At 38.2% G+C, this 22,099-nt stretch overlaps 1 protein-coding gene across 5 annotated transcripts in view; it reads left to right on the top strand.

The window, feature by feature from the left end:
- The window catches only part of si:ch73-63e15.2 (protein strawberry notch homolog 2), a 47,411-nt gene extending 25,635 nt beyond the window's left edge, over window positions 1-21,776 (top strand). For 4 of the 5 annotated variants that reach the window (XM_051908001.1, XM_051908002.1, XM_051908004.1 and 1 more), the window contains 28 exons: window positions 9,090-9,227; window positions 9,462-9,545; window positions 9,837-9,936; window positions 10,042-10,202; window positions 10,696-10,829; window positions 10,939-11,029; window positions 11,159-11,302; window positions 11,986-12,103; window positions 12,190-12,295; window positions 12,386-12,539; window positions 13,280-13,456; window positions 13,546-13,643; window positions 13,922-14,004; window positions 14,094-14,279; window positions 14,421-14,542; window positions 14,650-14,781; window positions 14,871-15,006; window positions 15,121-15,233; window positions 16,014-16,085; window positions 16,180-16,288; window positions 16,381-16,452; window positions 16,543-16,686; window positions 16,770-16,864; window positions 17,244-17,336; window positions 17,466-17,597; window positions 17,767-17,843; window positions 17,931-18,121; window positions 18,265-21,776. In XM_051908001.1, coding sequence (XP_051763961.1) covers window positions 9,090-9,227; window positions 9,462-9,545; window positions 9,837-9,936; window positions 10,042-10,202; window positions 10,696-10,829; window positions 10,939-11,029; window positions 11,159-11,302; window positions 11,986-12,103; window positions 12,190-12,295; window positions 12,386-12,539; window positions 13,280-13,456; window positions 13,546-13,643; window positions 13,922-14,004; window positions 14,094-14,279; window positions 14,421-14,542; window positions 14,650-14,781; window positions 14,871-15,006; window positions 15,121-15,233; window positions 16,014-16,085; window positions 16,180-16,288; window positions 16,381-16,452; window positions 16,543-16,686; window positions 16,770-16,864; window positions 17,244-17,336; window positions 17,466-17,597; window positions 17,767-17,843; window positions 17,931-18,121; window positions 18,265-19,082 — 4,080 coding nt within the window. In that variant the 3' untranslated portion in view covers window positions 19,083-21,776. Of the gene's footprint in view, window positions 1-2,194; window positions 2,433-9,089; window positions 9,228-9,461; window positions 9,546-9,836; window positions 9,937-10,041; window positions 10,203-10,695; window positions 10,830-10,938; window positions 11,030-11,158; window positions 11,303-11,985; window positions 12,104-12,189; window positions 12,296-12,385; window positions 12,540-13,279; window positions 13,457-13,545; window positions 13,644-13,921; window positions 14,005-14,093; window positions 14,280-14,420; window positions 14,543-14,649; window positions 14,782-14,870; window positions 15,007-15,120; window positions 15,234-16,013; window positions 16,086-16,179; window positions 16,289-16,380; window positions 16,453-16,542; window positions 16,687-16,769; window positions 16,865-17,243; window positions 17,337-17,465; window positions 17,598-17,766; window positions 17,844-17,930; window positions 18,122-18,264 lie in introns of all 5 variants that reach the window. The other variant, XM_051908005.1, reaches the window with a different exon arrangement.
- The last annotated feature ends 323 nt before the right edge of the window (window positions 21,777-22,099 follow it).

The following is a 22,099-nucleotide window of genomic DNA, read 5'->3' on the forward strand; positions in this document are numbered from 1 at the left end:
TGAACGAACCATAGCGCACACAAATTATGCTAAAATGTCGTTTTGTTGAGTGTCCTCATAAGAGCAATCTTAAATAAGTTAAAGTCTTAAATGAACGTAAAGATTTGTGAGAAAATGGGAAGTGTGTCAGATCCGTGTCATGTGCAGCAGCGGCAGATCTTAGTGTTATTAATGTTAATCAAAGAACAAAGGTAAGAGAGAGAATTACTCACTGCTCTTGACTAAAAAACTTAAACATTCTGTTCCTTATTTATTTGGTTCCACAGTTTCCACGATTTGATTTTCAGTTTTTTATATAAACATTGTGTAAGTTAGCCTATTTGTTGTTTTATATTAGGCCTAGCATTGTGTATTCCTATTCATTTTGTTAATAAAAGTTCTGTTTAATATAAGTGAGTTGTACTGTTTTGTTGTTGTGTTTTTCAGTAAGAATAATAACTCACCATTCAAGCAATTGCCACTAATTTGAAAGTGAAAGTAAAATGCACACGACCACACCGGCATTCATAAGCGATTAAAAAAAAAAAAAAAAAAAAAAAGGTGGAGGCCATGCCCCCTGGTGACACTCGTATTACCGGTGTTGTCACATTATGATTAACCGGTGGGAAAATGTTTTAATTCAATAAAATAATGTATTTATATACTTTAATATATAAATAATACAAAATAATAAGATATATATATTAGGGCTGTCAAGTGATTTAAACATTTTAATCTATTTAATTACATGATGAATTAATCTAATTTATCACAATTTAATTACACATCAATTTTGGCTGAGAAATTTACCTCCAAAAGATAATTTGAAGTCATTATTGTGTAAAGCATCAAAGAGACATTACAAAAAGTAGCTTCAGAAAGAATTTTTTTTTATTCAATTCAACATAGAATTTTTTACACATGAACTTTTGGACCATGAGGTTGAGTAAATGATGACTGAATTTTCATTTTTGGGTGAACTATTCCTTTAAGTTTTGTTTAATTAATATGGAAATATGAAGGTGGCGGTAAATGTCTTAATGTCAGAAATGAAACACTGCTGTGCATTGCACAGAGACGAACAGTTCTGCTTTGTCTTTATATTTCCATTGGCAAAATTGAACAAAACAGTCAATATTGTGTCTAAAATAACATATATATATATATAACTTCTTATTTACTTAACTGTTGTATAAAATCAGTATTGCATTTGCACTCGTTATATAGGCTATGGGACAAAAATAGCACTTGTTTAATATTGCACTCGTTACTCATGTGATATTGCTTAACTCATATGATCTAAATACGAGACATAAAACTTAAACGGGCATTTTTGCCCCCATACCTTGAATTTTAGGGCCAATGTTTATCAATGTTGATCATATAAGTTTATAGTGTCAAATAATGGCACATCTTTCTCATACCTCCCCCTCAGTGAAAGGATATTAACTGTGCTGGAAGCTAATAAGTGAGTCATGTTTACTGATATCTCCGTAATACTGATTCACACTGATTCACAGGCGCCATTCTGTCGTCGGGGCTACCGGTCACTGGCTACTTACGGCCATGATGTGCCTCCACAAGACATCGATTTCTATTACAAGCCATTGCGGGACTCCAAACTGATTAGGCTACCTTAGATGGCCTTTTTTTCCCATAAGCAACCCAGGCAGGTGTTTATTCCAGTCTGATGCGTTTTGGGAAACCAGCCAATTGGACATGACTTCATTTAGCATCTATGATGCGTTTAAAACCTGCACTTCAGTCATGAAAATATGACTGTTAACTGGTCTGCTCTGACGTAAAACTAATAGGCCTGATTGTTTTCCATTCATAAGTGATGAACACAAAAGGGCACAGCCCGGACTGAAATAAATGCGCTCAGCTGGGAGCCACTAAACATAATAATCATTAAATAATGATCTGCCAGCGTTAAACAGATCCAGTGCAGCCGCCACAGCGCTCTGGAGAACCGTAGCGCTGCACTGTTTACACTACGAATGCGGTTGAGTTACACCATGTACTGTAAAGAGGGCCTGACTGCCAGTAACTCTAGTCACTTACCAACAAAAGCATCATTTCCTGAAAGCTCCTCCCCTCCCCTCCCCCTCGCTCAGCTCCCCTCCCCTCTCAACCACCTTTAGCATTGAGGAACTAAACCACAATCAATATGAGTAAACCTCCATGCACATACCTGTCACTCCTCTTTTACTAGGAAGGGCACAGGGGTCTCTCAAGAGCCTAGAAACATACCTGTTGTGCCAGCGGGAGAGTTGTTATTCTTTCCGCCCATCCTACTTTGGGAATGTTGCAGCTGTGAGTGTGCCGGTTCTTTCTTCAGCACATGGAAAGGATCTGTTGTTTCCAGGAGGTGAATGATAGTGACTGGACCCATGTCACTCATGCAGTTTTGGACTAAGTTTTATGCACAGCTGGGACGTCCTCCGCCCAAGGTAGAGCATGTAAATCTCTTTAATATGATCCTTGTTAGAATTTTGATCACTTATATCAGAAATATATGATGTTACGGCGTATAAAAAGTCAGGTTTGATTGCCAGAAGAAAGACGTTGACCTAGTGCTCTACATTATTTCCTTCAAATTATTTCCTTGAACATATAAGAAACATCTGTCGCTGAGCTGTCAGTTTGCTATAAACTGCCATCATTTTGTCGTTTTTAATGATGGGTGTTTATCACCTGCATTTATTTGCAGTCATCTTGTCAGTGTTTACTATTAGTGATCAGCATGACAATCACAGTTTTTATGTTTTGTCGAGCCTTGCTTTGGTAAATTTTAAAAATAAATACTTCATGTAATTGTATATAAATATGAAATAATAATAAATATATTTATCTGTATAATATATTTTTCTCAATTACATACTTTTTATTATGTACTTTTATTATTATATTTGTATATATTTTTTATATTTTAATTTTATAATTTATTTTTTATCACTTAATGTTTTTTTATAAAATAATTTATATATATCATTTATTATAAATGTATTATATTAGATATATGTAATACATATAAAATATATTTTATATATAGATATTTTAGTAATGTACTTTTTATCATTATAATATGTATTTTATATAAATTATAAAATTTATATATTTTTTAATAATTTTATTTTGCAAAAAATATTGTGTGTGAGAGTGAGAGTTTCTAGATTGATCTTTTGCATACAATTTTGCATTTAAAGCATCACTCTGTTTACAAAAGATGGCTGTAACACTACAATAGGCATGACAATCACCACTGCTAGTTTCCAGTAAGAGGTGGACGCAGGTGATTTCTTGGATTTGGCTCAATTTTGTATTATTGCTCTCTCTCTCTCTCTCTCTCTTTGTTTTTTTTTTTGTTTTGTTTTTTGCATTAGTTTTGCAATCTCATTGCTGTTAAAAAGCATTTATGATTGCGTCAATCTCAGGAAGTGGACGAACCACAGCAAAAGATTTTGAAATTTGACATGATTTTTGCAGTGCACACAGATCTCTTAGTTGTCGAATGAATCTTAGATGAGAATGTCCTGTGTTGCATGAATTTATACTGGAGGGCACTTCCCTTTAATTCTGGTCATCATGATTTGTCTGTTATCAGAGGGGTTTGGGCCTCTATTTTGGGCCTGTGGCAGGGCGACACTTGTGTTTTACGGGAACAGTGTGATGTAAAATGCTGTTAAGGCACAATGAGCCTTCGCTTCCCAAACCAGCGACCTTCAGCGCTGCATGACATCAACCACATCTCCCTTTTGTACAGTCTTTTTTCTTGCACCTTTCCTTCTTTTTGTTTTTGTTTATTTCTTTCAGTTGTTTGTCTGACGTTTCGCTTTTCCATTCTTTTATTTGTCTGTTTCGTTTGACCATTCTTTTTTAATTTGTCTGTTCTCGCTTTCTTTAGGTTTGCATATGTTCTTTTGTTTGTCTGTTCTTTTCTTTGTTCATTCTTTTTTAGATCATCTGTTCTTTCTTTCTTTCCTTGTCCGTTTCCATTGCTTGTTTGTTCTTTCGTTTGTTTGTCCGATCTTTTAGTTTTTAGTTTGTCTGCTCTTTTATTTATTGATTTGCCTTTCTTTCTTTCTTTCTTTTTCTTTTTCTTTCTTTCTTTCTTTCTTTCATTTTCTCCTGTCCTTTACCATCTTTTTTTCTTATCTATTTCCTTGATCTTAATCTCCCTCCTAACTAAATGAAATAAATAGGACATAAAACGTATCAGGAAGCTTGATGTGGTAATCTGGCAGTGACGCTTTAGGCTTGTCTGCAGTTTTCCCGTCAGTGCTTGTTGGGAAGGTTCAATAAGTGTCATGTTGTGGTGTAACCTGACACATTGTCGTAATAATCAGGCTTTATTACAGTACGGGAATGTCAGGAGATGTTTGTGTGTATTTTTCCCCCCTTGTACACACAAGCTTTATTTGTCTTGCACAAGAGTGCAGCCCCCAGCTTGTCTTGCAGGTGCATCTTTTTCCTTATATTTCATACAGGAAACATTTACACAGACTTACAGTAAATGATGCATTTCTGGTGGTCCCCACAGATGAGCGCTGCCACCTCATCTCTACCGGGTTTGTCTGTTTCCCCCCGGCAATGATTTTCAAAGCTCTTTTGCTGTAAATCACTGGCTGAGAGGTTTTTTGTCATTTTCTTGTCATTTCCAGCTTCTGGTTGTTAAATGTTTATGCTGACAATGCATGGTGACGCCTGCTGAATGGAAAAAAGGCTTTAGGAAACTCTACCATCTTTGCCCAGCTCACCCCAAACCAAACAGACAATTCAGCATGCTTCAAAGAAGCCATGGTTTTACAGAGCACCGCATCCAAAAACCAAACAGAACTGAAATTGTCCGTTTACAAGGCTGGAAAGTGTCGAAGCATTGCAGGATTTTTCTTGGTGACTGCAGGTTATGGAGTTCAGGTTACCCTGCCTTGTGGATGAAAAACCATGGTGGGATCTAGAATGGATAGAAAACGAATCCTCAGTTTATGTGCCTCCTTTGTGACCACATATTATTCCTGTAAATGCAGAAGTGACCATGTTAAGACACAGTGGTCATGAAGTCACATGTTTTAAGTTTTAAGTAATAACTAAATTTGACGGTTGTCGGTCCTGTATTTGAGTCCTTAATACGGTTACGTTCACACATAGTATGTTTATTTACGGGAGTGACAATCGCATTCTATAACCGAACTCACACCCGTAAATTTTCAGGACTCACAACCACATTCTCGGAAAACCCGCGCTGTGTGAACGGAACCGGACTGGACGACTAGTTGTCTGTCACATCATACAGTGCGAGAGATCCGCTCTGCGCTGCACAAACGCGTCTACCTTCTGTTGCGGGTTTTCATGTGTGGTTTCGGTAAATTACAACGACGGCGATATGAGCTGTGTGTCATCTGAAGGTTTTAGATCCAGTCACTGTTCTCCACTGAGCCGCTCCTGTCAGTTTTGTGTTCTGCGCATGGATTTGACGGATGAACTTGGGTTCAAACTTGGATGTATCAAAAGTGATAAGACGTTTCAGTTTTATGGATGTTGCCATCTTTGAAATTACTTTGGTCACTGTCATTATGGTTACTGGTAAGAGAATACTGGCTTGACTCCCGTTGCACTTTCATACAGACGCTACTGCAAGTTGCCGTGTGAACGGGACATTTCGAGACTCGCACCTGTAAGTAAATCCGGTTATGAATCCCAAAATACATAGCCTATGATTGATTGACAATGAAGTATTTTACAACAAAAGTGTCGTTTAATCGGTCACTGGCTGTTAGATCGCACTATTTTGCATAATGTAAATGATATTATAAGGATATAACAGTAAATGTATTTTCCTTCATGGTAATTTTTTACTACATGGCATCACTGATCAAGGTTTTATGTGCAAAAACTTGGCTTAAACATGCCGAAATTTGTTGTTGATTATTTTAACTATCGATTAGTGGTTACAGCTCAACATAAGTATAATGAAAGATCAAAGAAACCAAAGAACAATGATGGATTTCACTGGGACAGTCAGTAAGTGACCCTCAAACCTTGAGGGTTGAACTGTTACTGTTTATTTACAGGCATTTTTACCTCGTGATCATGTGAAAGGACTCGATTTAGTCTGGCAAACATCCATCCTCTCGCTCAGAAACAAAAGATGGTCTCATTCAGCTGAGGTCACTGAGTTCATGTAAGGACAATCAGTAGAGGGGAGAATCAGTTCATTTTTGTACATATTCTGTGTGTACGTTACATTGACCTTTATCATAAACATTTTAAAAGGAAAAAAAAAAAATTCCATTGTTGATCAGTTTTAATATTTCTCATTTATTAGTTCCAGCGTTTTAGTTTTGCTGTTCTATTTAAGCAAATACATTTCAGGAAAATTGAAATGTTAACAGCATTCATCAATCCAATGCCACTCCGTCATCCTGAAGTGGGGGAATCCCTGTTTGCTGGCTCAGCAGTGGAGAAAAGGAGTGGAGAGCAGAGAGAGGAGGTGGCCTGGCCTTCCAGGAAGTCTCGCCTTGTTCCTTGTGGTTGCCCGAGAATGTACAAAGTCAAATTATGCTGTTGCCAGTTGCTAAACAATATCCAAAGTCATTTTGCTTAGAGAATTTTGTTTTTGTTCTCTCATTGGGAAAAAAAAGTTCACTTCTGGGATTTCTTTGTTCTGTTTGGCAGTGCTCTACAAACGTGTCCTCAAAAGATCAAAGGAAGCATAAAATACGTTACAACATGATTCGGATAGCAAATGACGACCACAGCTGTTTGATCAGTGTAAATGGGCAGGTTTGTGACCTCAGGTTTCAGAATCCCCCACTGATGTTTTTTGGCAGCACTTTCTGAAGCACCGTCACTACTGAATTGAGTGTTTCCTGGGTTTTCAGTGGGAGTAGAGCAGAGACGGTCTATATATCAGGTCCCTGATGGAATTTTGCCATTCTATATATGGGCATAAATGTGTTTTTGTCCGTTGTCAAGTCATTCTGTCTTCCACAAGCACTTCATCCTTCCCAGCACAATGAAATCAATGAGCAACATCATTTGAATGCGGAAAGACGTGTTAACCACTGCCTGGAGACTGGAACAGACTGTTGCTTAAACAGTTAGCTTATTATGATGTGAATTAGACTTACACTTTTACTAAAAGCTGGTTCACACTATTATAGTTATGCCAAAATTTGTTCTTTAAAAATAAAAAATTACAAAAAAAATAAAAATAGTGATATGAATGAGATCAGATAAAAACAAAGCGATGCATGATGGTCGAGTTTTCAACTCTCAGTTTCATGTCACTGCTTTTAATCTTTGTGTACTATCTCCTTAATCAAGTATAGAGGAAGTACATTGACTTTGAATTTGTGGCTTCTGACAGAACTAGTATGCATTTGTTTTTTAAAAACTTTTTTCATTTTGAAAGAGCAAGCAATAAAACTCAAATGTTCTCACGATACTGCCATGACCCAACTAACATCACAAACAACATACACACCTTTCATATTGCAACAAAGTCATGTTTCCCAGTATCTCTGAAACTGCTCGTGCACACTAGCAGTGATTTTATGCACATAATTGCAGGTATCTAAAGTATCAATACAATATTGTGAAGAAAAATCCTAGTGATATACCGCAAGACTGCATCAGCACAACCCAGAAATTTGAGCATGTTTCAGATTGTAAATGGTGTCTACTTCAATCTGACTCACTTTTCTTCTTAACATTTAGAAACTGTTCCCATTAATGAAATGGATGGAATACCATGGCCCCTGGCCACCCTCCAGTTCTTAGTTGTTTACCGTTCGCTGGTTTTCCTTGAACAGTGAAGAGTTCTTGGAAAATCTTGGCTGTACGGAGAGCGTCCCAGGCCCCTTCAGATCCCTCACACATTCCACTTGTGTACAACCACAATTTTACTACAAAAGCTTCTGATTAGCTGAGTGCATTGTCCTTTAAAACCATATCCAGATCATAATGCTGTAGTGTTGCCTGCGACATACCATCTCTGGACTTCATCTGCTTAATACACTTTGCAATTAATTAGATTGCTGGTTCAGTGGTTTAAGGTAGATTTACTGTACAAATGTTTCCCAGCCATCTTTAACCCTGATCTGAAGCATATGGTTCTTTATTGCGAAACCAGATAAATTTATGCATTTTAAACTGCATAATTTGTTTTGAATGTTCCGTAATCTCCACCTAGTATTAGCATGTGTTTCAAAGACAGATATTTTAAGAAGTTTCTTAAGGTCATTCTTAAAGTGTTAGTTCACCCCAAAATGAAAATTCTGTCATTAATTACTCACCCTCATGTCGTTCTAAACCTGTAAGACTTTCATTCATTTTCAGAACACAAATGAAGATCTTTTTGATAAAATCTCAGATGTCTGCTCAAACGTCCTGCGTAACACACGAGAATGAACCTCATTGGTTACGCGGCACATTTGAGCTTCCGGAAGAGGTTTGTTCTTGTGCGTCATTCATGTTCAATTGAGCATCTGTTTATGTTCACTGATCAATGTTTATATGCGAGTAAAAGCATAAATTAAATCTGTTCATCATAAAAAGTGATCAAGTCTCTTCAGAAAATCTGGACTAAACCATACAATTCGTATGGATTAGTTTTACAATCTCTTTATGAACTTTTTGAAGCGTCAAATTTTTAGTTGCAAAGGCAGTCAATGGACGGACAAACATCTCTCAGATTTCATCAAAAAGATCTTCATTTAGAACGACATGAGGGTGAGTAGTTAATGACAGAATTTTCATTTTGGGGTGAACTAACCCTTTGTGTTGTCATTTACCGTTGCTCAGTGAAATTTTGTAGGCGAAATCCAGTCATTTCAATAGGAATTAATGTGATTGGGAGTTTTTCATCAGGATGAAAAAATTCACCACAGATTTTGTTCATGTTCAAGTTGGTCATGCAAATTCACTGCACTGACCAACAGAAAGTAACTTCTGTGTGAGCGGTGCTTCATAGATCTCTATGCATTTTTGAGAATGGACCTTTTTTCTGCGCACTTTTAGTTTCCATGAAATCTTTTGCATTACTTTGGACCAAGTGGGCAATTAAACAGTGATTGGTAAATTGTTCTTGTTTTCTTTCCTCTCAGGACCTAGATGATCTGCAAATCTTCTCCCCTACGACCGACTCCTTATCCGTCTACACCAATTCTGACATCATCAGGACTGACATGGCACCTAATGTACCCACAATATGGGACATCAAAACACCAGCATCAGTCCAAGAGGTAAGGTTAATTCCTGACTGCAAATACACACTCAAATGCTGATGTTAAACGTAACTGATGGTTTATCGGTGGTTTTTGGCATTTGTGTTGAATTATTATTAGCATAGTACCAGAAACCACACCAGACACACCCACGAAATGAACCTTTGTTCCCACTCTGATAGTAAAGCATGTGATCTTTGTTGACTTTAACATTTTTCCTCTCTATATTCTGTTTCTCTTGTTCCTCATCAGGTGAATTCTAACAGGTTTCAAGGTTTAAACTCTTTGGATGACATCACTGCTATAATTAATACACCACCCATAGGAAGTTATCAGGTAACTCTCAATCAACAGTTAATTGTTCTTAAAAATAATAATTTAAATGAAAAATAAAGTAGAATTGTAATTAAATAATATAAAAAATATATTATTAGTATTGTAATTATTAATGTTTTATTTTTTAAATACATTTAAATACTTTTAAATATTTTAAATAAAAACATAAAAATGTAATTAAATAAGTGAGATTTTACCTCTGTAAGGTAAGTCAGTCAAACACCAAATTGTGTCTTTGTTACTCTTTTTGTTTTTTCTTCTCTATTTTAATCTTATCACGTGTTTACACAGAGACCCCAAACACAGCCAGAAGAGGAAGAGGAAGTCGAGGTGGAGGAGGCAGAAGAGCTGGGTCATGTTGACACCTATGCAGACTACAGGCCCTCTAAATGTGAGCATTGTTTTTTTTTTTTTTTTTGTTTTTTTTTTGGGGGGGGGGGCTATTAATGTCATACTGGAAGATTCATAACGTTTTTGCTCTGTTTTTCTGCCTCAGCCAAGATAGGAATATCCCACCCAGATCGAGTGGTCGAAACCAACACTTTATCCAGCGTCCCTCCTCCAGATATCACCTACACCCTGTCCATCCCAGAGACCACCATAAATGGCGGCCTGCTATCTGCTTTGCAGCTGGAGGCCATCATCTATGCCTGCCAGGTACCCCTGAATAAACTTTGCCTTTCTTTTCCCACAACATTGCCTTTCTTTTAAACCACATGCACAACATATTGAAAGGAAATAACGGACTGAACTCTTGCCATGTGAACTCACACGTATAGTCCAAAGTACCTAATAAATAATTTAATTTATTTCTTTATTTTTTGGCTGTTTACAAACAATTTTAAATTGTTCAGATCCTGCACTATTTATTTGTTTGTTTTGTTTTATTGAATTTCAATTATTGTTCAATTATTTTGATACATTCAGGTAAATGTTTTTTTTTTTTTTTTTTTTTTTATACTATGTTTTAAATGTTATACAGTATCATTCAATTCAGCATTGGCTTTTGTTTCTCACAAACCCCTCTGAAGTTCCATCACAAAGCCAAATTCAGCTTCAAATTCAACTCTTTGTCTGCAAATATTTTTTACTTTCTCATCATACTTGGTACAAGCAGGCCATTAATAGTCTTCTTTATAATACTCAACAGCAACATGAAGTGATTCTGCAGAACAACCAGCGGGCCGGATTCCTCATTGGGGACGGCGCTGGAGTGGGCAAAGGCCGCACAGTGGCTGGCATCATTTTAGAAAACTTTTTAAAGGGAAGGAAGAAAGCACTATGGTAAGCCATCTCCAGCATCAGCAAGCCCTAAAAAACCTGCACCATTGACTCTTCCACATCAAACACAGACTCTGGATCAGTTGCCTCATCCCTCTCATCTCTCCTCCAGGTTCAGCGTCTCAAATGACCTGAAATATGACGCAGAGAGAGATCTCCAAGACATCAATGCACCCAATATACAAGTGCATGCCTTGAATAAGGTCACTATTACTGCGTGGCTCAATATGGCAGCCCTGTTAATGGAGATTATGTTTCCAGTGTAGCTCATTCTCACAGACTTTCCCCATAGCTCTGCTCGACACATCTAACTGTAACTGTTTTCCGTGCAGATAAAGTATGGAGACACAGCTACCTCAGAAGGGGTCCTGTTTGCGACCTACTCAGCACTGATTGGGGAGAGTCAGGCAGGCGGCCAACACCGTACGCGCCTGAAGCAGATCCTAGACTGGTGTGAGCCGGGTTTTGATGGAGTTGTATCCTTCACCCTATAAAGAATTACGTGCATAAAGTAGATTTTTTGTTGCCCTTAACCCTTGCAAAATAAAAGCATTATTAAAGATAAAATAATCTTATATATTTTCACTTTTAAAATATTATACTTATTAAAATATTTATTACAGTTTTATCTGGAAAATATTTGTAATAATTATATGAAGTCCTTTATATGTTATTTTATAATATTAAAATATATATAAATAGAATTAATATCATTTAATATAATATATTAATATAATAAATATATTTTACAATATTTTTTTATATTTTTATATAATTTCCAAAATATTTTTTTCTAACCAGAATTAGAATATTATTCTATCAATGTCATCATTCAATTTAATTCAATACTATTTTCTTTGAATAGAACTTTTTACAGTAATATTTTTTCAAATCAGCAGTAGAGGTGTTGTTAGTGGTGTATTTTATTTAATTATTTTATTAATTTAAAATATATATTTTTATAACAAATGTATGTTATTTTGTTTAAAACCATTCTTATTTCTTACTGTTAAAATACATTTTGTAAAATTTATTTTTATCTGTGGACTTTTTGTGGGGTCTGTTTCCAACCCCAGCTTTGTTTTTTTTGACAATCGTCTGCAAAAAATGAAGGTGAACAATAATGTTGGCTTTACCCTTGACCACAAGCGACCCGTAGATTATATTTGATGAATGTCACAAAGCCAAAAATGCAACGTCCACAAAGATGGGCAAGGCCGTGCTGGATCTCCAGAACAAGTTACCGTTGGCCAGAGTGGTGTACGCCAGTGCCACAGGTGAGTCTCTGCACTGCAGAACACTGGCAGTACCCCATATTATGCCAAAGGTTTGCCATAAAATTGAAGGACTCTGTGTCTCTCAGGTGCCTCAGAGCCAAAGAACATGATCTACATGAGCCGTCTGGGAATCTGGGGAGAGGGAACCCCCTTTAGAACCTTTGACGACTTCCTCCACACCATTGAGAAGAGGTTTGTATAGGACCAAAAACTTGTTGCTGGCAAATATGAAAACTAATCTTTTTTTTGTACATGTAATCTGAATGTACTCTTCATGTATAGGGGTGTGGGGGCCATGGAGATCGTTGCAATGGATATGAAGGTCAGCGGGATGTACATTGCACGCCAACTCAGCTTCTCAGGAGTCTCTTTCCGCATAGAAGAGATCAGCTTGGATGATGATTTCAAACTTGTGTACAACAAAGCTGCTAATCTTGTGAGTTGCAGGGAAAATCTGTGATGCATTTTTTTAGGATTCTTTGGTGAATAGAAAGTTTTTATAACATTATAAATGCCTTGACACTCACTTTTTATCAATTTAATGCATCCTTGCTAAATAAAAGTATTACTTTTATATAATAAAAGCTCTTCTTAAAAGTATTTTTTTTTTTTTTTTTTAAATCATACTGACCCCAAACTTGTGAATTGTAGTGTACGTTGAAATTAACTATTTGAATATGGCATGGGTTGACTAGGGCTATAGGGATAGGGACTAGGACTGTTAAGCTCCAAAAACTTTCTGAAGCCATACCATACCATTATTAAACTGAAAATATATCCATTTACTGATAATCTTCCCCTGAAAAGACCAAGCTACTGCAGAGGGCAAGATTTTCAATGAACAATGGCTAAATTTCAGTCTGTTCATCACACAAAACTATTGTATGGCTTCAGAAGACATTGAATACAGTGCAATTGTAATATGAACCACTTATACCATACGTTAAAAGTGCATTTTTTAATATTGGAGCTTGCCATCTCCAGTCCCCATTCACTTTCATTGTATGAAAAAGAGTGGCCAGGATATATGGGTTTGAAACAACATGAGTGGAAGTAAACGATGACCGAATTGTCGTTTTTGAGTGTAAATGTAGTACAGCAAATCAAGTATCTGAATTGGTCTGTAAAATGGGACACTCTGCTGTGTGCGCATATCTGACACAATCTCTTCTGCAGTGGGCGGAAGCTTTGGCCGTGTTCATGCAGGCCGCTGACGAGCTCTGCATGAGCTCCAGGAAGTCCCTGTGGGGTCAGTTTTGGTCATCCCACCAGCGTTTCTTTAAATACCTCTGCATCGCCGCCAAGGTGCGCTGCCTGGTTGAACTGGCCAAAAAGGAGTTGGAAGCAGGGAAGGTCAGTCACATTAGAGAGCCTGAACTCATCCTGATAAAAGATTATTTGCTGCAATAAGCATTTTACACTCTTTTTTTTCTTCTCTCTAGTGTGTTGTGATAGGGTTGCAGTCAACAGGTGAGGCTCGAACCAGAGAAGTCCTCGACGAAAACGACGGACGCTTGGACAGATTTGTGTCTGCTGCCGAGTAAGTGAATTTTGGGCATCATTGAAATCTTTCTAAAATATACAGCCACCTTATGACTACTTCTTTCCAGAGTAGTGCTCTTGCAGTTTCACAATGATAAAAAGGTTTCTAAATATTTGTGTGACTGTGGTCATCTCACAGTCCATGTATCATTCTGAAACCTACAAGTAATTGTTGTTTGATAAGAACCACTTCCTTAAGCCATTGGCAATTACACAAAAACACTTTTTCTGCACTTTTTCTGCCTTAACATGATAACGTGTTTGTGTGTTCCTCAGGGGTGTGTTTCAGTCTCTAGTCCTCAAACACTTTCCGTCAGAGAAGCAGAGGAGAGAAAAAGGAGCGGGGAACAAGAGGAAACGTGAGTTGTGTTGCACACTAGTAAAGTTGTCCACACGTTGCCCCGTCTTTGCTTTCTGCCTCATGGTTTGATTGAACGTTCTCCTGCAGGTAAGCCACGGGGCCGACAGCCAAAGCAACCCCGACATGGCACTGATGTAGCTGGAGTTATCAACATCAGCGATGACAGCAGCACCGAGTCTGACGCCATGGACAGCGATTCCAACTCCTCACCTGACTCGGTCCAAGACAACAGTGATGATGTCATCTTTGTCGATCAAACTAGCTATCAAATGGGTATGTTGAATGTGTATTTTATTGCACAACTCATATTATTTTCATTTATCCTGATTTTTTTTTTTTTTTTTTTTTTAAAGTCGCTTACAGCACCTTTAATGTAAACATAAGCAATCATTTTTTGCTCTCATCCTTCCTTAGCACGCTTAGAGGAGATGAAACAAGGACTTCTCAACAAGATCGCTGAGTTAGGAAAAGAACTACCTCTCAACACACTGGATGAGCTCATTGATAAATTTGGAGGTCCAGAAAAAGTATCAGAGGTTATTATTTATGTTATTTGTTCTAGTGGTCCAAGGATGGTTATACCCTTAAAAACAAAAAACAAGGTTGTGTTAAAACGCTAAACATGCTTTGTGTATGCGCCCAGATGACAGGACGTAAAGGCCGAGTGGTGCGTCGGCCTGACGGCACTGTCCAATACGAGTCCCGCGCTGAGCAGGGCCACACCATCGACCAAATCAACATCAAAGAGAAAGATCGCTTCATGAATGGAGAGAAGGTGAGACCTTCTCAACAAGGAAATATGCTACCTTTAAACTCTGATTTCTTTTGTGCATCCGGTGAAACATTTCGCCTTAATCCCTTCAGCTGGTAGCCATCATATCAGAAGCGGCCAGTTCAGGGATCTCACTTCAGGCTGACAGAAGGGTGAAGAACCAGCGTCGAAGGGTTCACATGACCCTGGAGCTGCCTTGGAGTGCAGACAGGGCCATCCAGCAGTTTGGTGAGTAGCATTATCTCATGTCTACCAACTTCTGACCTTGTCATCAAAACTCTCTTTCCATAAACAGTGAAACCAAACCACAACCACTAACTGACAACACTTTGTGTTCTTTAGGTCGCACTCATCGTTCTAACCAGGTCACGGCTCCAGAGTATATCTTCCTTATCTCTGAACTGGCAGGCGAGCGACGATTTGCATCCATTGTGGCAAAGAGGCTGGAGAGCCTGGTGCGTCCCTGACATGCTAACTCCTTTTTCTGACTGCAAATGGTTCATAAACACTGTTTAACATGAATTATGGGCCATTCATGTGTTATGCTTATAATGGAGCGATATTGGAATGAGAGATGTTCCAACTAGGGATATGCCCGAAGCCTAAATCGGAATTCGGAAAGGCACAGAGTAACGGGTTCTACGGAGCCCCTAAAGGGACATGATTAGGCTTGCTGCGGTAGTCAGTTACATTACAGTACATCAGATTTCAATTGAAGATAGTAAGGAGAGATAACTGATGTCGGATGATTTGCTGCGCAACAGATCCTGAGCGTCACTGACAAATATCTTATCTTGTGAAATGAGTGGTCAGTACCAACGCTCTCTATACACAGAGTATGTGTGATCGTAAATTCGAAAGTGAAAGTAAAAAGCGAGCATGCATTCAAAAACAGTTTCAGTACCCTGGATATTGATATTGGCTCCTTAATACCCGCAAATTAAATACAATATAATTACACAACTATATAATTGCAAGAGAACGCAAAAGCATTGAAATGTATATTTTTCCTGCCATCTCATATTTTTTTCCCATCACCATGTCCTTTTAGGGGCCTCATAGAAGGCATAATTTCCTTTCCCAACAAAGTATTTGGATTTGGGCACATCCCTAGTTCCAAAACTCTGTTCTACTTCCACTCCATACTGGTCACATACTCTGTGTGTAAAATCTTAAAACATTCAAATCTCTCCTTTGGCGCTGACATTTCTAATCTTTGTGATTGTTTTTCACAGGGAGCTCTTACTCATGGTGACAGGAGGGCTACAGAGTCTAGAGACTTGAGCAAATACAACTTTGAAAATAAAGTGAGTAACTGTTTCAAAAAGAACAGTGACACTGCTAAATATACTTAGACAAGTCATGGACTAATCCGTGGTCTGTTTTGGCTGTTCTTCACAGTATGGCACCAAAGCTCTAGATAAGATTACCAAAGCCATCCTTGGTCAGATCGAAAGCAAGGTACCCCCTCCAAAGGACTATCCTGGTGGTGACTTCATGTTCTTCAGAGGTAAACGGGCTCTATTTGTGCATTACTCTGTTAAGATGTGGATCAGCTAGAACATTTATCTCACCAAAGCCAACAATGCCTCCCAATCTTAGATATGAAGCATGGTATGAAGGACGTAGGCATGCTGTGCACTCAATCACGCTTGGGCATCAACACTGAAAAAGGTGAAGTTTCCACAAGAGTCATATCACACATTTCTTCACAGGCACACATACACGTATTTCCCCTGACCATGTGACTCCTCTTTGTTTCAGACTGCAATATCACCAAGTTCCTCAACCGGATCCTAGGCCTGGAGGTGCACAAACAGAACTCCCTCTTCCAGTATTTCACGGACAATTTCGACTACTTGATCGAAAAGGACAAGAAAGAGGGCAAATATGATATGGGAATACTGGGTAGGCAGCACTTCTTCTGGTGGTGTGGTACTTTAAGTTTCCCTGATCTGCTTAGGTGACAACAAGTATCTGCTTTCTCCCAGATCTGGCTCCAGGCAATGATCAGATCTACGAGGAGACACAGGAGAAGTTTCTGACTGCGGGAAACCCTCAAGATGGTCAAGTTATCATGTATAAGGTCCGTCTTATTAAGAAGTGTGCATGAAAGTTGAAGACACACCAAGTTGAACTGATTCTTTAATGTAAAGGTTCATACAAAGCAGCTTTTTAACGGCTGAGAAATCAGAAAACACGCCTAAGGCACGGGTGTTTTATGCGTGACACACACTATCTCTTCCACCAAGAGCAACGTTTATTTGACAGCTTACGCAATGGGGACTGTTTTCCCAGCCGTTAAATACTTCCTTGACTGAGAATAAACCACAATGTGAGAACTTTCTCTTTTGCATAGATTTTGGATTTGAGCATAGCCAGAACATTGTCAGACATCTGTCCAACGATTATGGACAAGTTTGACAAACATTATCTCTGACAGAACTGTTTGTTTTGTTGCACAGATAAGTGTAGATCGAGGTATGCCATGGTTGGAGGCTCTCCAGAAGGTCCAAACTCTCAGCAACCCAGATGAAGGCTTCTACTTATCCCATAAAGTGAGTATTTGCAAAAGATGATTCCTTGGAAGAACCTTCCTGTTCAGGGGTGAAGGAGGGTTCATGTGTCATTAGAGTTCTTCCTTAGTTGTCTGATGTTGAACATGTTGGTGCCTGTCTCCTTTGCAGTTAAGAGGTAACTACCCATGCGTGCTGCTAGCTGTGCAGGGCCGGGAGCACAACATGATCATCTACAAACCAAACATTGGCAAGCAGGCCCAAATGGAAAGCCTTGATAAACTCCAACAAAAATACCACAAGGTGTGTTCAAACTATTCACCATATATGTAACATTCTCTAAATAAAATGAAAAAGGAAAAAGAGACCTTCCTGAATGTGACACACGTAGAGCTGTTGTGAAAACCTCTCTGCTGCCATCTAGCGGGCATTTACGACACTGTCTGAGTGAAGTTTTCTACTCTTGCTTCAGGTCACACCAGAGGAGGCACAGGATAGCTGGGAAAACCAGTTCACTTTCTCCTTCAAGAAATGTAGCCATGCTAACTGGTGAGAAAAGAGACTGTCCCAGCTTCTGACTTGGTACTAGCCAAACTGAGCTCAGAGAATCTTAATGTGTGTGTATGTTTCATGCAGGAATGGGAGATGCAAGAAGATAGAGGAGGGTCAGGAGTGCTTAATGGGCACTCGGTTGCGTCAGTACCACATGTTGTGCGGCGCTCTACTCCGTGTGTGGAAACGAGTATCTGATGTGGTTGCTGATATCACCAACTCCAGCATTCTGCAAATTGTCCGCCTCAAGACCAAAGACAGCAACAAACAAGTTGGTGAGTTAACCTGTTGACTCTTCTTGAGGATTTCCTAACTAGCAGATTGTGATGTTCTGGGCTGATAACCAAAAGGTTGTAGGTTCTGACCCTACAAGGACACCACTGCAATCATTTTAATCATTGTTCTCTCTGTCACCAAGGTATAAAAATCCCAGAGACTTGCGTGTCAAAGGTGCGTCAGGAGTTGCTAAGGATGGATGCCGAGGTGAAGCAGCGACGCAGAGAGAAGGAGCAGCAAGCGCAAGAGCAGCGTCAGGCTGAGGAGCGTCAGAGGCTGATGGTGCAGCATCAGCAACAAGAGTTCTTGTCAAATTTATTCACCCAGTCTTTGCCAGCTCCCAGCCTGCCCAGCTTACCCACCCCTTACATCTCCTTCTCCTCATTTCCTTCCCTAAAAAACCCCTTGGAGGAAATCCTGGATCTGACAGTTCACAGTTCCTCTCCCTCCTCCCAAGTTAGCACTCAAACTGCCCTGGGTATAGACAACCTCACCGGGCCACCCGAACCTTCGGTGGATGACTTTAACCTTGAAGCCTTTATTCAAGAGCATCAGCAGCAACAACCACAGCAGGAGAGCCAGTCCACACAGGAAAGCAGTCCAGCACGGGACACCGACCTGCTAGACATGTTACTGTCCTTGAACTCATTTATACCAACTTCTAGTCAAAATGTCCCTGCCTCTTCCTCTTTAGATGCACCTTTGTCAGTACCCATGGTCTTGTCAAGTTCCTTCTCTTCTTCGTTGTCCCAATTCACTCCAACGCTCACACCATCCTCGACTTCTTCCTCGTCTTCTTCCTCTTTCTCTCTCCCCCCTACAGACCAGAACATGCTCCCGTTACCGAACAGCCACTGCAGCTCTGAAGCCATTATAAATGTACGGGAAGTTTTGAACAGCATGCTGCAAAGTGGAACAGAACCACGCCAGTCCGTCATTCAGTACCAACAACCCGAGTGAGAAGCTTCCAGTCGGAGTCTCTTGTAAATGCACACCCTCAGGGCTGTAGTCTGACCACTGTCGGCACTCTGCTCCACCACTGGCCTTGGACCCACAAGCATGAGATTCTGCTTCACAAGATGGAGGAAGTTTGATGTTTGCTCTGTTCTCGAGTCAAGTATGATCCCTACACAGTTTTCCTTGAAACTGCATGCCAGAACTTCAGGAGAGTTACTAAGGTGGTCATCCCAGTTTCAACATCCTGAATTTTATACACTGGGGGTTTAAAGAGTATTGATTTACCAAAAATAGTTCAAGTCTGAAAATTATTTAAGGTTTGTATAGGTTATATCACTCAGCTTATTTTGGTTAAGTTCTTTAAGATGTTGCTTTAGATGGAGTATGCAGGAATGAAAAGATACTTAAGGTACTGTTTTGATTCATCACTGGAGGAACCCTCTGGAGAACCTCCAGGCACATTTGAAGGTGCCTCAGATGATCTTTTGAGTCCTCAAAGATCTTCAATATATATTTTAAATGCCTCAAAGATGTTCTTTTATAAAGGGGTCACTGGAGAAACTGTCTTCAGAGTTATGAACTGTTTGTATGTTCCTCATGGGGCATTCCTGACTCTCCATTTAAGAGTGTGCCTAGAAGTTCTTCAAAGGGTTCTGCCAGGGTGCCGACCTGAAGAAACCCGAATGGTGCCACAAGTATCTTTTTTCCTCTAGTATCATTTTTGTGGCCAAACATTCCGTGTGGGCCTAGCTAAAGTACAAACCTTACATATGCAAGACGTACCACAAAGTTCACTTTGACGAGGAGCTTAAGCTTTGTTTTGCGTTGGACAATCATCAGCTTTACATTTCCATGATGAACTTCTGTTAGACAAAACACTTTTCCTGAGGAGCAAGAGAACAGGCTACTGTCAAAATGTGCCTTTGGAACACACAGTGGAATGTAGACGTAAACACATACTCCTGTACCGTTCATGTGCAGATGTTTGTAATGTATTTATTGCCTTTATTTATCAGGCCTTGAAACAGTGTGCTAGTAGGAGAGCGTAACTACCTACAGATCCTGTGCAGCTGTCTCTCTGTTGTTCTAAAATAGAACAGTCTGTCCTGCTGTCCCCCATCTCGCAATGTAATGCAAAACGGTAATAATCTATTAGCTGACTGATTGGTTGATCCCAGAAGGGCTTTAGTCAGACTTCATCCCTGTAGTACAATGTTTTTATTGTGACCTTAAGATACTTAAGCGTTTGATGCAATGTGAAATGCATCCAGGGTACAGTTAAGAAAGGGCAATAAAATGTTTATCTAGTTGAATTTAAGCCCTTTATTTTATATGTTAATTAATAAAAATAAAAAAAGTTATGTTTTAAATCTTTGTAACATCTATAAGAATTACTTGATTTATTTTTTTATTTAATTTTAAAGGGATATGTTTTATATTATTGTTTCTATTTTATGTTAACGATACTATGATATTTGTAATTGTGCAGACAGAAGACAATCTGGCTAGCAAACAAAATGACAAACAATTCAAAGCAAAATTTTTGTGAAAGTTTTGCTCTGTTCTTTACTGCTGCACTGGATGGTTGAATATTTTTCAGTTTATCTTCATTCTTTTTTACAAATGATACATTCTTAAATATTTTCACTGCAACATTGAATTGAAACCCAAATATTAACTTCAAGAGTTCATAGCTCTATGGCGTTAAAACCACTCCCTATCTCAGGATGAAATTTATGAACAATTAGTTAAAGATGTTTATATATATATACATATATATATATATATATATATATATATAAAATATCTTTAAATCGGAAAAAAAATGTATCCGAATGTCTGCGTAAATATAAGGTTCTTGTATGTTAAATCCTGTCAATGACAGATCAAATATTATTTATTTATCCTTAATTGCTTATTCTCTGCACAGATTTCTTATTTTATTCTTTTCATTAAGGGAAATTCTTTCAGCCACATTTGCACTTGAAAAATTTTGTGTGAAATTATTCAGTTTCTCTCTCATGCAAATAGTTGTTACACATTCAGCTTGTAATTCCCATTATATTGAATGAAATTTAAGCATTTGCTTAATTGTTCCATAATATTTAGTCCATCTAATAGTTTAAACCTTACAAGTGATCCACTGTGTATCCAGTAAGTCTGTTTTCTCAGTGCCTCCCCAAAAACAGCCAATGAGAAAGACGAACACGGGACTTAAATTTCTGTTATGCATTCTAACAAAGCATCTTATGCAACAAAAGCACTATACGAAGTTTGTTTCTGTGTATGATTTGCACTAAAACAGCGTAAATGAGTTTCTGTCTGGTGTGCGTGATCTAGTGCTGCCAAGTTTGTTTGCTCATGGCACTTCATGGGAATGTTCAATACTGTAAACATCTCGATTCCTTGGCTTCGCTTTTATATCAATATGACATTTACATAATTTATTGCTATGAAAAAAAACATGCTACTGACTGTATCTTGAACCGTTTTATTCCTGTGTTCTTATTGGTTATGCTTTTGTCATTTTCTATAGGCCTATTTATAATTTAGATTCAATTGTATATATTGTAAAAACAAAATGTGCCTTTTGACTGTTTCTTAAAGAAATTGTTTTCTACATGTATCTAAAGAAAGGAAAATATTACAGTTCAAACTTTATTAACAAAGCAAAAAATAAAATGTTCAGATTCCTGAGTTTGTGTTTTTGGTGAATTATTTAAAATTATTGTATTGTTATATGTTTGTGAACTGAAATATTTGCCAATACAAACATTTTAGTTCACTGCTGACAGTTTTTTTTTTTTTTTTTTTTTTTATTAATTGTTTGTTTTTGTTTTTTGTTTTCCACATTTTAAGAGCTTAACTTAGCTGATGTTTTTTTGTTTTCCTCAAATATTAATGTCAGTTTATGTGTTGAATTATGAGATGTTTAGTGGTTGTAACTTTTTCATTGTTTAATAGTAATTTATTTTAATATATACATTTAAAAAAAAAAAAAGTTTTAGGAGACAAACTTC

Source organism: Ctenopharyngodon idella, chromosome 10, assembly GCF_019924925.1.
Source record: "Ctenopharyngodon idella isolate HZGC_01 chromosome 10, HZGC01, whole genome shotgun sequence".
In the NCBI taxonomy this organism is placed as follows: Eukaryota; Metazoa; Chordata; class Actinopteri; order Cypriniformes; family Xenocyprididae; genus Ctenopharyngodon; species Ctenopharyngodon idella.